The sequence below is a fragment of the Ptychodera flava genome, chromosome 10 (assembly GCF_041260155.1).
Source record: "Ptychodera flava strain L36383 chromosome 10, AS_Pfla_20210202, whole genome shotgun sequence".
NCBI classification, from domain to species: Eukaryota; Metazoa; Hemichordata; class Enteropneusta; family Ptychoderidae; genus Ptychodera; species Ptychodera flava.
In genome coordinates, this window is record NC_091937.1 from 36,176,150 (window position 1) to 36,192,806 (window position 16,657).

The following is a 16,657-nucleotide window of genomic DNA, read 5'->3' on the forward strand; positions in this document are numbered from 1 at the left end:
CTCTAAACATTCATTCATTCACAAGTTATTTATTTATTAGCACTTTTAATGAGTGGTCACCTTACACCAATTTATTTTCTTCTTACTAAATTCTGAGAAAATATAAGAGAATATTCATTACTGTATACACACACATCAGGATAGACTGAAAAATATATAAAAACTTGATAGAAGAGAAATAGCATGTAAAAGTTCAATGAGAAGTCCTCTGCAATATTTTTAAATATTCCTTGACTAAATGTAAGACAACGGTACGATGTGTTTCTTACTTCAAAAAATGTTTTATTCACAGATGCTGTGGATGAATTAAACTGATTGTTTAAATGTGTGAGGTTAGACAAAAGCAAATCTAGTATGAATAAAGAAATTATATTCTATAGCTGTAAATAAAACATTCTCATAATATTTTTCTAATTCTACTTGTAATGACAGTAAATTTTTCTATTCAAGTAAACACAGAGAAATTTCATCAGCCCCAAAGTAAGAATTGTGACAAAGATGATAAATATTATGACCACATCAAAATTTTTTTAAAAAAATTGGTTCCTATGAACTGCGTAGTGAGACAGCAGATTAAATGGTAAGGCAACGAATTAACTTTGTGTTTCATCACTAAACTGCAGCATTTATAAATTGTATAGAATTCTTGTTTGTTTTAATGCACGCAATACTGACTGATGCTGTATCATAGTACTAGTATATGGTTAGCTTTGGCACAAATTTCAGCTGTTGGAAATGTAGACTCCAATGAGGACAAGGTGATAGTGGTATCCAGACTTGAAAGATCTAACCTAGACCTTTGCATTCAGTGATTTAGGGACAATATGTATTGGCAACAGTTGAGTTCACAGTCAAAGCATATACTCACTTTACGAATATGAGAGTCACGCTCCATAACAAAAACACATTTATCAACTTTTAAACAGACATTACAAAGACACAAATCATACAATTCATGGGGATGCCATTTATATTCATTGAAAGAGGACACTAACCTATGGTAAGAGCAGAAATGATTTTTTGTCAGGAAAGTTTGACAAATCAGCACCATACTGAAGAGACTCTCAAGTAGTGTTTTGGAGGCAGAAGATATTGAAAACTCACTGGTGCTTTGTTAAGTATGGAAAGAAATATAATTTTGTACACAACATTTATAAATATATTTTCCTTGACTAATTTATTACATGTCAACTCAGACAAGACATTGTTATCTACATTAGTGAAGTTGCTGTTCCACACTGATGACTACAAATATTGAAACTTAACCGTTCCCTGACAGTTAACTAACGTGGAACATGCTAACAAGTGTCAGCTTGTTTGGTTTGGTAGTTATTTGTTGTGAAAACTTCAAAGTCAAGCTTTTCTGTATCATTGCCAACTGGAAGCACTTGGATACATATATCTTACACCACCTTTTTCAGAGTGTCATGGTCAAATTTCATCACTGAAAATTAGCGTTGAATCTCATTGAGTGTACTCCCATACAGTAAATCATGTCAGTGACATATGACCAATCCTCCTGATAGAGATTTTATGCACACAATTTATCCAATGAAGGCACTCAAAATCTTCCTAATTGTTAAATCATCAGATAAACATGGCAAATTCTTCTCAAAGAGATTTTACAACATAATTCATCCTGTGAGGGCGCTCCATATCTTCATATTTGTTCAATTTCAATCACCAGGAACATTCACTCAATGCATCATGGGATTCTTTCTGATTGTATTACCTTGCTTCTCTGAAAAGGAATAAAATAAAAAAAATAAACATTTAGTCCATACTGAAATACATCCCGCTATACAAGTGACATGGATATTGTTGTCTTGATGCACCATTTCTAATCATGGTGCACTGGATAATATATATCCCCTTATTTATTACATTGTAATGACCAATGCTTTGAATATAAATGCATTATCAAAATGTTATCCTTGCTTTAAGTGCCTCTTTTAAATTAATTGTATTTTAAGAGGTCAATAGCATGGGTAATCTATAAAGATGCTGCATTTTTGCACCAATCACGCTGCATGTACCAACCAACAGAAGTCCACACAACTAGATAAAGGCAAGTTCACCAATTACCTGATAGTCTCGTTCACTCAGGATACCATCAACTGAAACAATTTGATACTGACGAGATTTCATGTATGTGAGTGGTTTCCTTAGAAACCGCATTGTCTGACCAGTGATGTGACCGCTGAGGAATTCTTTCATAGTTTTTGTTGGTTGACCAGGATCAAAGAGCAGCAGTTTCATGCTGCCATCTTTCAGCTGTTCATAACCAATAATGGTCCTACTGTGACCTGTAATTAGAAGATCCCTGATATTCAGAGAACAATATGGTTTGTCTTGTCCTCCTAAATTTCCTACCATTTTGTTGTCAAACTTCGGCAATATACTAGACTACTAGCTGCAAAATTGTAGCGCTACGGTGAGGCGGTCGGTGATTTTTGTTTTTTGCGACTTCGCTCACCAGTAGCGCTACAATGCCGATGGCCCTGTAGAGGTAAGCGCACCCATTGGAAAAGGCGTGTTGATGTGATTACCAACTTCCGGTAATGGCGGCTCCAAGAAACACCGATGCCCAACGCACGCCCAATCTTTATGGAACGCGATCGACGTGTTTGAACAAATTCAAAACCAAATAAACGACAAGATTAGTGAAGTATAGTATTGAGTCTTCAGTAGTGATAAATCAGTACGACCAAATGCAGTGAAATATGTAGCATTTCACATCAACACGCCTTGTCCAATGGGGTGCGCTTATTTTCACCTCTACAGGGCCATCAGCATTGTAGCGCTACTGGTGAGCGAAGTCGCAAAAACCAAAAATCACCGACTGCCTCACCGTAGCGCTACAATTTTGCAGCTAACTAGAGTACAAGCATGATACTAAATTCTCACTTTGAATGGCCTTCAAACTTATGCAAAAGTCAGAGGATATTGAAATGCATTGTGTGTAAACAATTGACGTGATTTCACATTCATCTGTGGTAAGTTTTATTTTCACAGGAGTGAAGACACCATCAGAGGAAATACTGCATGGAGAAATGTCCTGGGGTTATTTCAAACTAAAAAGTAATAGGAGAGCAGTTCCTGATTTATGTATGTTAAATCATGTATGTTAAATTATGTATTTTAAATCATCATCCAAAATGTAATATGTTATGGGAGTTATATTATGATTATCATAGAACAGCCTTTTTTGATGACATGATAAAAGATTGGTTTTGAATATCCTTTAATAAATTGTGGAGAGAAAAAATTGTTTTGAGGTAACACACACCTCAAAAGTGAAAGATTTCAATTTTTGCTAAAATTTTTTGTTAGGAAACTTTAAATCATTCCCCTTCCAAATAAAAACTAAAATTCTGGGGTCAATGTGCAATATTTGTACTTGAGGAAAAAATTACCCAATAATTACTGACACTTGAAATTCAAAATGGCCATCATCCCTGTATTGATTCTATGAGGAAAAATTAAATTTTCGAATTTTACAAAAGTAAGCCGGGCAAAACTTTAAAAGGAGCCCCAACAAGTGGTAGACCAAAACAAATTGTAAAAGCTTGACAATCCGAATTTCTGTCCCTGACGTGCATTCTGCTTGAATAGATCTGGAACATAAAGATGCTTGGAACAGGGTGAATAGTTTACCTTCGTGCTGTAAGTATAATGGCGTCTTGTTGGTCTGAGTGTATCCATGGCGACTACCCTCATCAAAGTATCTCTTCACCCAGGCAAACATGTCAGGGTGAGTTCCATCATCAGCAGTGGGATGGTGGAAGTCAATCAGTGTACATCTACAGGCATGATAGTAAAGGTCATCAGTCCTTGAACCATATCTTAAAATTTGCACAGATTTCAAAATGGCTGTCTGAATCTTGTCCACATGACAAAAGATCTACGATAGCAGTCAAAAGAACAGACTGCTATGCTGTATTGTCATTTATATTAAAAGGGCAACTGGAGTAAACTTTACTGAAACTTTTCAAGTACACTAATTGCAAACAAGTGTGATGTCATTTTCCTTCCAAAATAAAGTTTGTCTATTATGCTTTCACGTTTTCACTCTTTCTCTTTGTAAACTTACAAGTATTACTGTTGAAGGCTTGATAAATATGTACTTTCTTCTGTTTGAACATTTTGGGAATGCATATAGATGGTATACAATCACAGATCCTGGATTTCATGATCATGGTAGTAAACACACCTGACATATAGAGAAGATAACATTGCAACTACTTCTGTAGCACCGATCCATTTCCTTGTATTGAACACTTTGCCACCAAGTTGTTGACTACCTGCCGTATCAAATCCTTTCTCCCAGGCTGACTCTATCAACTGCTGAAGTTTTGGAATGGATGGAATGGTGTCTCTCCCTGAAGACAGAATGAAAGTCGCCGTTGGAATTTGCTGTCAGTGTTAAGAACTATCTAAGCAATGTCAAAAGCACTTGTCAAAGAAAAATGCCGTACTAACCCTATCACCCCTATTTTCAAATAAAGAGGTCCAACTTTGCAATGTCGAAAACCTTAGTCTTATAATTGTAATAATATTTGGTTGCTATAGGGTTGACAAAGGGTGATCACCCCACAACTTTTGTACAGTGATGCTGGACAGAAATGTTGGACTGCAGAACTTTCAGAAAAACGGATATCTTGGAGCACAGAATTATCATATTATTATTTTCATGACTATTTAGTAATGCTACAGTTTTCACAAAGATCAGAGTGTCTTCACAGAAACAATCACATCGAATTTGAAATTGTGTGAATGAAACAAGTGGAGATGTGACTCATACATGAAGGGGAAATATCTGTTTACATGTAGTCTTTGTATTTTTGTATTTATTACAAAGCTTACTCACCATTAAATACCTTATCTTTGTATTGGTCTTCATGAAGCATTGATGACAATAGCATTTGTAGATTTCTGTATCCGCAACCCCATCCTTTGTCACCATATGTTGATCCGTAGTGGTCTGTAGCAACACTAAGTCTGGCAAATTGAACTCCACGTGGACCTCTCCCATAACCATAGTAACCAATCAACTGGTCGATTATACCTTGAAGTTGGCCAAAAAAGGTAAGCTAAGTTAGCATCATTGCCTTTCAGTCTTATGGTATAAATGTAATCCATAAGAAGTTGAAAAGAAGATCAAAACAGATACACAATAGGGATGACAGACAGATTAATCTCAACGTCTTTTCCTGAACAATTTATCAATACATATCAGGGTTTTTCCCGGGTTCAAGATATTGTTCCAAAAGTCTCCATGCAAAACAAAAGCATTCTAGGGTTATTTTGAATTCATTAACAGCTGCCAAAATCAGTTTTGAGATGAGGTTGTCTGTTACAAAAAATGGGACAGCCGAGTATACATGTGTTGTTTTTTATCAGTGGACTGATATTGTGGGGGTTGAATATAGACTCTCTCACAGCACCTCAGTGGCTAGGCTTCAGACCTTACAGCCAGGCTGGTTCGGTGAGCCCTAGATGGTTAGAAAGACCGTTGAGGGTACATCGCCATACAGTTGAAGATAGAGCTGCATAACAAATGAGAGGCTGTGAGAGAATCTAGGTTGAATACCATAAGGAATGGCTGAGGGATAGACTAGTGATAAATTTATGACATCTGCATAAAAGTGGAATGGATCATGTACTAAAAATCAAATTTGCATACACCTAATGATCTTATTCTTCCATTACTAAAACATACATTAGATCAGCTCAATGTCTGCCATGATAGGGGCATTAATAGTTAAACTGAGCTATGATACTGTACAATGATAAGGTATCAGTATAATTACTAGGATATTAATGCTGTAACTGACATACAAATAACAAAATAACCCTAACAACCTATAGGATTACAAAGTCATACCAGTTGTCCTTGATTTTCCATCATCAACGCCACGACTCAGAGCTAGCTTTGTCTGTCGCTGGTGTTCATGGTAACTGGCCACGTCCATTTCACCATTCCACACAGCTCTTTCACGGTTCCTATCGGACTGTCTTCTGAAACTACCCTGGTCATCCATGCCATACATAGCCTGTGAAAAATCACACAGAAATAATAAATAAATGATTTCACTTTAAAATGGGGTCACTCTCCAACAGTACCCCACAGGATCTACTGCTGTTTCTACCAATACTACTACTAGGGGAAAGATGACAGTCAGATTCATTCAAGTTGCCTTGTAAAAAAACATCACACATCTATGCAACACTAACTGTGATATTAAATTATCCAAAATGTATACAAAACAATGGTGGTTTATACTATGCATCTTAATTATTCCAAGCCAATCAAAAATTGACTTGATGCAAGAAGGTATTATAACAGTAGCTGTACAATACTTTCAAAATTTATCTGCTAAATGTTTTCTTAATCACCGACAGAAAAGGTTTCTCTGGGGGAATTTATCATCTGCTAGATTTCTATGCATTCCACACAACACAAAATGGTCTCCCTTATCACCATAGTGATTCCCAAAGCACTGACACGATAACACATAATAATACAGGAGCAAGACTGTGACAATAGAACTTAGAACTAACTAACTTGTAATCTTTTGAATTCTTCTCTTTCTCTTCTCTCCTGCATCTGTCTTTCTTCTTCCTGGATTTGACGAGCCATCAGTTGATCTTTTAGTTGTTGTTCAAAATTTCGTTCTTCTTCTTGTAAACATTCAGAAATGAACGCATCGTTGCTGTCACTATCATTGTGCTTTTGTACCTCAATGACATCAGTATTTTGTTCCTTCCTATTGGCTGTTGCATAGTTTTGTTGCTTGGCAACATGTAAATCCTGCATCCTTCCGAGTGGCTCATTGTTATCATCATCATCACATTCTTCAAAATGTGCCTCAACATGACTGGACAGGTCATTCTCCCTGATGTCACTCCGACTGCAAACAGGACACTCTGCAAATTCTACATTGCTGGCACTTTGTAAATCCATGGATATTCTCTCTGCCTCAGCACCAGTTTGAGGGTGAACTTGACCAGCACGCTCAAGTTCAAGTGGTTCATCTTTTTTAATTTCAGTTCCTGTACTCTCCACTGGCACTTCTTTCTTCGGACGTTTCTTGAAAGGACTTGTAACAAAATTGGTAAACGATGTCTTCAGCTTTTCAATATTTGTCTGCCAGTCTGAATTCCTGTTACATTTCTTTGGTGAATAAACATCATTAAAATGAACTGGAATAGACAATGAAAATATTGTGTGATGAAAGTTTATTGATTATTGTAAAATGACGTCACCCTCCATTTATTTGTAATCAAATGGTTAAACTAGTACCCATATTTTTGATGTTTGGGAAAATGGGCAAATGCTTGTACTCGCTGGTCAATTGCTCTTGTAGAATTGCAGAAACTCTGATCAGAGCCCCTTTAAGTGCAAGTCTCAGATGTGAGACACTTGGTACAGATTTGAAGTTGGTTTTATTATGTCGCCACCAACGTTTGGCCTACACTTCTTTTGGTTTCATTGGTGAGTGCATGGATGTAAATTGGTCAACAGTTACCATGGTGAGTCACAGTTGACCAATTTACAGGGAGATAGGATGGACAGGTTAAACATTACAATGTTTTATTATAGTGAGCTGACTTTTATTGCCCTGTCCATAAATAAACTTGTAAAGTCAGTGTCGTTACCTGCATTGATATGAAGTGTCATCTCTTCTTCTGTGATGTCACTTAGATCACACAACGGACAGCTGATGCTGTTTTCTACGTGCGATACTAACATATGTGTTTTCATCTCGTCTTCAGTCAGTGACTCCTGTCCACATATCGCACAGTCATACACTGGAAAACTGCACGAAGCCATTGCTATAGTGGACAATGTTAAATTTGTAGCTGTCCGACTCTGGGTTTGGTATCTACTTTAACACGGAAGAACACATCGTAAGCACTATATGGACATCAGAAACTATTGTGAGTTGTTCTGATAAGGTAAAAGCGAGAGATACTCCAAGCTCCGATAAAGAGTCAACAAGCTGCAGTCTACATGTACATGTAGCATGCAGTTTCGATTCACTTCGCGATTCAGGGGATTCCCACAGCTTCGCAGAAATCCCATCTGGTCATTGCTTCATAAAAAAGATCAATTGGTTTGACGGACGGTGGATGAGCAGCAGACCTTGCGTACCAAAGTAGATGCGTACATTCTGAGTATCTTCCTATTTAGGATTTCTCGAGCTTCTGTCGCTTTTCATTTTCCATGAACTTCAAAGACTCAAGTCAAACCTTCCGCTCGCAAGCTCAGGTGTTTTCACGTAGCTGTAACACGCAGTTTGATTGGAGAGATGTTACTTTCTAACCAATCAAAAGTACGATAACAAAATCTCACGGTTACGCTGACATGGGTTCATAGGTCAATTCTTTTATCGTCGGGGATCACAGAGTGAAAACAGTTCGACCTTGTTGATCGAGACGTCTACAGACACACTCTTGCAAACTGTTCATCCTTCGCTCAGAATACATTAAACATGATTAGCCGGACAAATATTTTTCGACTTATTGCCGGCGTACAGGGTGTCAATATTCACAACTCCTCGAAAACAGCTTTTGCGACCGTTTTCAGACGGTGCAGACCTTGTTCCACATCAAGTTCCACGACGACGGAAAAGGATATCACGACCACAGAGAAGGCAACGCAGAAACAGCAGTCTCAAGCTGAAGGTATGCTTTTCAGTGAAGCAGAAACGGCCCTAAATTACCAGAGTTTCACTGACCAAACAGAGTAATGATCATTACACGTCACGCTGAGTTGAAAGTTGTCAGCGACAGATAATGTTACGTTACTTACTGACACATTATAAATGCTCGACGTTGACCTGGAAGTCGGGACATGACCAGCGTGTATCCGTGTACCAGTACGACACTTCCGCAATCGATTGCTGTTTCGCAGATTTTCACAAACTGTATTGCGAACCTGGTAATGTCTTTATCCGTGTCAATTTTACGAGAGTTCAAGACAGTTCAAATGAATTGCATTGAGCGACTAGGATATGAACCTTACATCATATTCACGATTCCATCTACCTTTTTACAATAAAATGCATGATAGAAGGCACTGCTCCTGCAATACTTTAACACTTTGACATGTTCAGTTGTTTCTGACAAGTTCAGTCAAGTTCAAGTTCACGTTGTTCTCGACGAGGTTCGTAATTGTAATGTCACACTGCTATGTCATGTCACTGTCACTGAAAGTAAAACGCTGTCACTGAAACTGTTACACCGCAAGGTGGGAAGCATACATGCACCGTATATGGAACAACATACGCACGTAGTACATGTAGTAAAGTTCTACGTGAGTAATGTCTTACCGCTAACACCCCCCCCCGTCCCTCCAACCACAGAGGGACTTTAATACTTTGAGTGCTGTAATTTTTTCCCACCAAAATTTTAGTGAAACATTTTACCAAATTTTATGAATTTTTCTGTAACTTTTTTGATAATTTTCTACCAAATGGAAATCACATTTCCTTGGCTACGGTTCTTTATAAAAATTTTGGCAAAAATCTGAAAAAAATTTACTGAGGTATATTCTGTAAAGGCGATAAAAACTGACTTTGGCGCTCAAAGGGTTAATGCAATGCATGACAGGGCATGAAACACATGTTTCCACTCAATACAACCACAGCCTATTGAAATTTAACAATATAGATCTGATCCCAATGAAATTGGAGTGTTGAGAAATTTTGAAAAGATGTTTGAAAAGTCGAATTTTGATTTGCCAACCGCACAGCCACATAGAACTATTAAATTGTAGTAGTATTGTGCATTCAGCCAACAGATGTGGCAGATTATTTGTATTTCTGGCATGTCCTCATCAAATTTCATAAATTCAGACTAAAGTCATTTTTTGTCACATGTACAAAATATAGTCAATTTTTTCAGATTTTTGCCAAAATTTTGAAAAAAAACTGTAGCAAATGAAATATATAGTGTTTGGTCCAAAAGTATCCGAAAAATTACAGAAAAATTTTCAAAAACTGGTAAAATGTTGTACTAAAAGTTTGGAGGGAAAAAATTCCACCACTCAAAGGGTTGAAACTTTCAAAATGATTAAGAAATTGATTAATTATTCAAAGTTAGTAACTGATCAGTTTCACAAACAGTGTTGAAAATCTGCAACATATCAGTTGATCAGATTTTTAATTTCCTGTTGCACTTCAGGTAAATTTTTCCTGTGTGCCGTGTAAATGAACGGAGAGTTTGATTGTGTATTACAGTGTCAGGTCAAAGTGGTCGAATAAATGTCAGGGGACACAGACCATCTGAACTCGACAAAACAATCCTTGTCAAGACAGGAAGGTTTAAGTCAAAGGAAGACATACCAGACTTTGTCTCGTAAGTGAATTTCTATCCCGCGTATAATATCTGCAATGGTTTCAATGTACCAAAGTAAGTTGTTTCTCTAGGTAGTCTGCAGTCTGCACAGTGTTTTTCCATTAATTTTCTCTTGATCTGTGATCTGTGGTTTTTATCAAGTTTAAATACTAATCAAGTTGTCTGTAAATGGCAGCCATTAGGCACTGTTGATAAGAGTAAAATAATAATACCCTTTATAATAAAATAGATACTTTACCCCGGTTCATCTTATACCCAATCCTGCTTGACTCTTGGAACTGCTCCATTCTTGTCATGACTTGTAACGGTAGGAGGAGTTTGTCATTTTAGAATGAAAGGTGTCAGCTCTGAATATATTGAAACAGTTTATCAGCGCCCTCTATACCAGTATAGTTGAAACTAAGGAATTATGTTCAAGTGGTTGCTATAGATTTAATTTGCTATTGTATCACCCAGTTACCAATTGGCAACCGTGTTCAAGATATCAAGTCATTTTTTAAAAACAAAATGTTGTCTTTGAAAAAAATTTGTAAGTGCTGTTGCTAGTCAGTTTTTTCATGCATAGTTTTTGCCTCTCAAATTTGGGTTCATTTTGAAGCTTTTGGTGTAACAGAAACTTTCATCATCCAAGTTTTTTGAAAATCAAAAATTGTATTTTCTCCATAGAGTTAACATTGGGATATCGGCTATTTTGAATCTCAAAATGTTAAGTAATTTGTATTTCTAGAACTGAAATTTGTTCTGTGATCCCTGATTTGCATTCTTGATTTAGTAAAAGAATGGTTGAAAGTTCACTGAGGAAAGTTTGAGCAAAAGTTTAAATCTTTCACTTTCAAGGTGCGTACTACCTTAAAGATATTTTAACTGTTGTTGTTTTTTTTCTTCAGAGACGATGTTATTAACAGAGCCAAGTCAAAGACGCGCATCTACCTTAATATTTTAATGGCAGCTATACTAATGGTCGCCATCGCCTTCATGATAAGGAAAGGGCGTCATGACGTTGATGAAGGTGAGAGTCTTTCCCTGGTGAACATGAGAAGACATCCTCAAGTTTACCAGACTGCCATTGAGGAGGAAGAGAAGCGTCACAGTAAATGATAATTTCTCAGTGTGCTCATTTATTTGTCTTTTTGCTTTTCTTTTGAAAGGGTACAAAAAGTGCTGAAAATAGTGGTACTACTTTGTCAAATTTGAAATGATTTGATTGCAATAATTTTAATGCAATAAATTTTCTAGGGAGTTGTGACCTTCATCAGCATTTGTAATGTCCGTAAGAAAAATCCCTCCATTCACTGTCTGTATGGGAACAACCACTGGCAGAGAAATTAGAAAGTTTGTGACTGAATTTTGGCAATTGAGGGATTGAACTACTACTACCATCTGCACACAATCCCAGCCCCCAAGTTAAGTCTCACCTCACCAATGACAATGTCTCAATTGCAAACATTACTGTACAGTTAACAGATGATGGTTACATGCAGTTATAATAAACAAGATTAATACTGTAATGTATGTGGTAAAGGCAGGTCTGGCTTGTAATATTTATTGTTTGCTAATCTTGACAGAGAAGTCAAATTCAACTCCAAGATTAGAATTAGTGCAGTATATCTTTGGTTTTTATGCTTGTGTGCGGACATACATAATAAAGTCTTTTTTTGTGTGTGGTATGCATATGTGATATGGCTTAGCTTTGAGAGTTATGTCTTTTATTATTCTAAAATTTTGGTTTTATCTACAAGAAGAAGTTGTCGGATGAAGATTGTTGAGTTGCTATAGCATCCATGAAATAGATTTTTGATGCTTTGACTCGAAAAACTGAAAAAATTACCTTCTTAACTCATGTTGTTTGATTATCTTCAAGTGCTGAGTCCAAGACAGTGTGGTAGAAGGTAGCAAATGGCAGGGCCTTCAATCAGTCTCTATGGATGTATCATGCAGGGTTGTACTCAGTTTATCAGCACTATCAACAGGTAGATCAGACTGAAAGATCTGTCACTAGAGGGGAAGCATAGAGAGCGCCCTCTAGCGACGGATCTTTCAGTGTACAGGTAGATATGTATAAATAGTATTTATCAGGATTGCAGGAAAGTGTGTACATTAGAGAGGTTTAATTCAGTTTTGACATTGTCTTTTTGTAACATCTGTTCAATATTTTATTTATACCAATAGTCACTAGCTGACCTCAAAATAATGCCCAGACCTTGCAAAGTAAATGAAAACTCATGACTTTGTCTAGAAGTTTGCTCTTCAATTTCCCACTGAAATGCAAACTGGAAGTTCTGAAGATTGAACATTGTCCAAGATTGAACATTGGTCACAGGCACACCTTTAGATAGATGTTAACAAGATAAGGCTATATGCGAGCTGCAGCACTGCATCACCTTTGATCCCATTGTCATGGAGCAGCAGAGTGCCTTCAGGGGGTGGAGTCTTTCAGTCTTATTCTTGATCAGAGCCATTGAGTTTTAAACCCAGTGAGCATGGCACAGTTGTTTTCCTAGACTTGTGTCAGCCAGATTGAACCATCATATTCTGACAATGAAAACCCTGAAACCATCCACTTTTCAAAAACCATTTAATCTGCCCATAGTTCAAGGGTCAAAATATGGACAGTATGCAACAGAATAGATGAACAAAAAGTTATAAAAGGACAGTACAACATTTAGTCTATCTGTATTGACATAGTTTATGAAAATACTAAAACACATGCACATATCAAATGACATTGAAACATGTATAACAACCAAGTTGACTTTTCAAAAGGTCATCATGTGGTAGTTATACATGTTCCAAAGTCATTTAATTTTTTTGATGAGAAATGATTTATCAAGAAATGAGAAAAATAACAGTGCTCGGCATTCTCTTTGAGAACTACCAATGACATTTGAAGAATCAAAATGAATTTAGTTTTCATAATAATACAGCTGACAGATATTTCCTTCTACCTCCACACTAGTGATATCTTTCATGGATACTACTAGAATTTTTATAGACAATGTGGATATGTAGTTTATAGGTATAGTGTATTGCCATTACTTATAACATTTGTTTCTGTATTGGTTTTTTTTTTGTTCATATGGGATCTCACTTCAGTGAAGAGGAGATTGAAATATTAAACTAAACAAATATTAGTCTTTCAACAATGCAAAGATCTTTTTTTTTTCAGGTGAAAAAGGGCTTCAAGTTATCAAGGCTGAAACAAAATTACAAGAATTTAATTGGATATGATGAAATACTTGTTTAGGAGATAAGGTGATAATGAAATTTACATCACTGTAAATATATGTCACTGAGATACCTCTGATCTGTTAAGGCTTGACAAACTATGTAGGTTATTCTATGCATTGGATGTGGCTAAGCAGACCCCGACACCCCCTTTACCAAACTGCAGGATTGAAATTCAAACCCTGATGATCGGATAAGTTCATGACTTTTCCAATTGTGGTGCATAATTGACTCCTTTCCTTTTCAGTGGAGTTCCCAAAATTATTTCCTGACACGGGTGAAACCATTTACAATAGTGGGTGGGTGGGGGGCTTCCATTGAATATATCCCAACTTGTTAGGGATGCTCAAGGTTAATTCTAAGCTATCAGAAACCCATGCCACTCAATGTGTTCATTCTCTCTTCAATGAAATCTGTGACATCACAAAAGACTGTGACATCACAAAAGACTGTGACATCACAAAAGAACATATCAATTACACTCTTGACTTTGATGTGAAATTCACTCTGACACTGTGGTTAGAGTATAAAAAAAACCAACTTTGTGCATCACGTTTTTCTTGATGCAGCAGTGATACAAATTCACATACAAAACCCTCACAAGGCATTTACATTTCACCATGGAGGGGAGTTAGCATAAATAGACACTGTCAAGAACAGGTGAAAGAACATGTTACTACCCCTCCCCCTTGCTGACCCTAAAATTATTGTTGCATATGTAGGGAAAATCACTACTTGATTTTAGAATGTTAAGTATAAGCTAACATACACAGAAATGCAATGGTAAAGGGTGCCACAGTGATCTGATCAAGTTGCCTTGTAGAGCTGTGAGATTTTCACTCAATTTTTCAGTGATTTTTAAAGACATACTTCCTTGTCCATCAAACAGTATACTTACATTCATTCATTCAGAATAAACAAAGACTTTTTGTATTGAGTACAAAAAGATATCTTTTGAGATGAATTTTTAGTCATTTTATGAAAATGTACCTTTAGAGATATTTTGATAGTGTAAAATAAATTTTTAAACCTCTGTCCTGCCATTCAATTTGTCGTTTTGTCTATTATTCTGAGACATTTTGTTTGTCTTTCCAATCTGAAGCAAATGTTGTCAGAAAATTTATGGATGTATTTTTCATAAGATATTGGGTCTTTTCTTAAGTTAACCCTTTGCATCCTGACCCCCTGGTGACCTATGACATCATACGGACATTTTTTTCCCAGCGGGTTCAAAGGATTAAGATCTATCAAGACATTGAAATGATAAAGTTGAATGTGAGAGGTTTTGCAAATTCAAATTTAAACAACACTTTTAATTGTAATGCTCTACTTTTATCAAATTGTAATGCTTTGTAATCTGTTTTAGTGACAGCATCTTTTCTCTTCACGTTTATGATTTTAGTTTCAAACTAGAGCTTAGTATGCACCTTAAAATTGAAAGACCTTTTTTCAAATATTCTGTATTCCCTTCTGAAATAAAGGGTAAATATCAGAGGTCACTGCAAAGTTTTGTACAAGATAAACAAATTACCGGTAAACAATATTTACAGACACTCTATGGCCAAAAAATTATTTTTGATTTATGTAAAACAGAGCCAGTGGAAAGGCTTACTCAAGGCTTCAAAATGAGCCCCCACAAGTGATAGGCTAAGAAAATCTTGTGAAAGTTTGAGAATCAAGATATCTGTACCCAAGGTAAACTCTACTGTAACTGGTATCATGCCATAGCACTCAACAAGAGATGTATACCTGCTTGTCACCATACCAGTACAAGAAAAGTTTTTGGTAAATTTGAACGTAGAAATAATACCTTATGGTGCACAGCAAAATAATGGCTGCCAATGTGAAGGTTCATGTTTCACATGTAAACCTTGCTATTTTGTGCATATTCAGTCTAAAAACCTACAAACTATGGTACCTAAACTAAACAACAAAGTTGTTAAACTAACAAGTACGCAGTGGAATTTGTTTCAGACATAGATGTATAATTTTGAAATGCAGTGGATGAGGGCGCTTTTTAAAATGGTTGTTCCTCAATTTCAAAAAAAAAAAAAAAAAAAAAAAAAAAAAAAAAAAATGTTAACTGAACTGGTAAGTCAAGGACAGGACCTGTAAATTCTAGCACAGCCAGTGTTGCATAATAAGTGTAATTTTAAGTGAAAAAGTGAAAGTTAAATCTGATGATATTGTTTGAAAGTGCATGACAGCACCACTGTGGCTTGGCAGCTTTACCAGTCATTGATCAGTGGTTTCACACTGTCTTTGTTCTCCCTAGCATTCAGCCAATATCTATCTGCTCTTTTAAGAGCAAAAATAAAATGACATAACAAAGGAAAGATTGAGTGGAATACAATTCAGATCAGATGTTTACGGATGTTTTAATAGTGCAGGCGACATGGACTACATGGTGTGGCTATGCATGCATGGGTTTTAAAAATTGACACTTGTTTGGCAAATGATGGCTTGATTTGCCACACTGTTGTTCAGTAGGCGGACTGTATAATTTCTGGGTTTTATACAATCAGGACTGGTGTACATTGGTGTAGACCGGTGTAGATTGGTGTAGACTGGTGTAGACTGGTGTAGATTGGTGTAGCATACCACGCAGGATTCCTGGATATACTTACCCACTTGTCAAACTCCTGTACGCTACATCTTTTGTTTCAAGACTCCTACCATAAACTGCATGCCATTATTGTATTAAGAACTTCTAATTTTGTTAAACTCTGTTCATTTGATTTGTTTTGACATATTAGTCAAGTCAAATTATGACTGACAAAGCCAAATATGACATGTGAAAATTCAATAATTTTGAGTTCAAAAAACTGACATCCATATTATTTACAACTATTTATCAACACTGAATAAATGACTTGTCAAATGCAATCCAATAAAATCCACTGGAACTTGTGGAATGTAGTAGGATTTCCAGGGTTATTGAGAACTGGGTTTACTATGTCCACTAAATTTACTCTATTCACTGTGAACTGGAACCCCTCAGAGAAACAGACTTTCTCGGACAAGCAAATTGTCTCTGGACACTTATGACTGTTGTTACTAAGAGTTA

The 16,657-nt window shown here is 36.4% G+C and overlaps 3 protein-coding genes across 4 annotated transcripts in view; 2 read left to right on the plus strand and 1 right to left on the minus strand.

The window, feature by feature from the left end:
• The window catches only part of LOC139142665 (zinc finger-containing ubiquitin peptidase 1-like), a 470,199-nt gene extending 461,838 nt beyond the window's left edge, over positions 1-8,361 (minus strand). The window contains exons 1-8 of one of the 2 annotated variants that reach the window (XM_070712716.1): positions 7,663-8,361; positions 6,569-7,206; positions 5,888-6,056; positions 4,871-5,068; positions 4,214-4,382; positions 3,658-3,803; positions 2,086-2,306; positions 39-1,741 (exon numbers count right to left, since the gene is read on the minus strand). In XM_070712716.1, the coding sequence (XP_070568817.1) occupies positions 1,706-1,741; positions 2,086-2,306; positions 3,658-3,803; positions 4,214-4,382; positions 4,871-5,068; positions 5,888-6,056; positions 6,569-7,206; positions 7,663-7,837 (1,752 nt within the window). In that variant the 5' untranslated portion in view covers positions 7,838-8,361 and the 3' untranslated portion in view covers positions 39-1,705. Of the gene's footprint in view, positions 1-38; positions 1,742-2,085; positions 2,307-3,657; positions 3,804-4,213; positions 4,383-4,870; positions 5,069-5,887; positions 6,057-6,568; positions 7,207-7,662 lie in introns of those variants that run through there. The other variant, XM_070712715.1, reaches the window with a different exon arrangement.
• The window catches only part of LOC139142671 (protein disulfide-isomerase 1-like), a 272,131-nt gene that overhangs the window by 91,500 nt on the left and 163,974 nt on the right, over positions 1-16,657 (plus strand). The window lies entirely within an intron of this gene.
• LOC139142670 (UPF0389 protein CG9231-like) lies at positions 8,379-15,926 on the plus strand. Its single transcript, XM_070712724.1, has 3 exons — positions 8,379-8,691; positions 10,248-10,365; positions 11,253-15,926. The coding sequence occupies exons 1-3, from the start codon at positions 8,499-8,501 to the stop codon at positions 11,461-11,463; spliced, it is 522 nt and encodes a 173-aa protein (XP_070568825.1). The 5' UTR covers positions 8,379-8,498; the 3' UTR covers positions 11,464-15,926.

What these genes read in the sequence shown, in the direction of transcription:
- LOC139142670 (XM_070712724.1), top strand. Translation starts at nt 8,499, where the DNA reads ATGATTAGCCGGACAAATATTTTTCGACTTATTGCCGGCGTACAGGGT. An exon ending in ACAGCAGTCTCAAGCTGAAG is followed by an intron (nt 8,692 to 10,247) that starts GTATGCTTTTCA and finishes TGTGTATTACAG; the next exon opens with TGTCAGGTCAAAGTGGTCGA. An exon ending in GACATACCAGACTTTGTCTC is followed by an intron (nt 10,366 to 11,252) that starts GTAAGTGAATTT and finishes TTTTTTCTTCAG; the next exon opens with AGACGATGTTATTAACAGAG.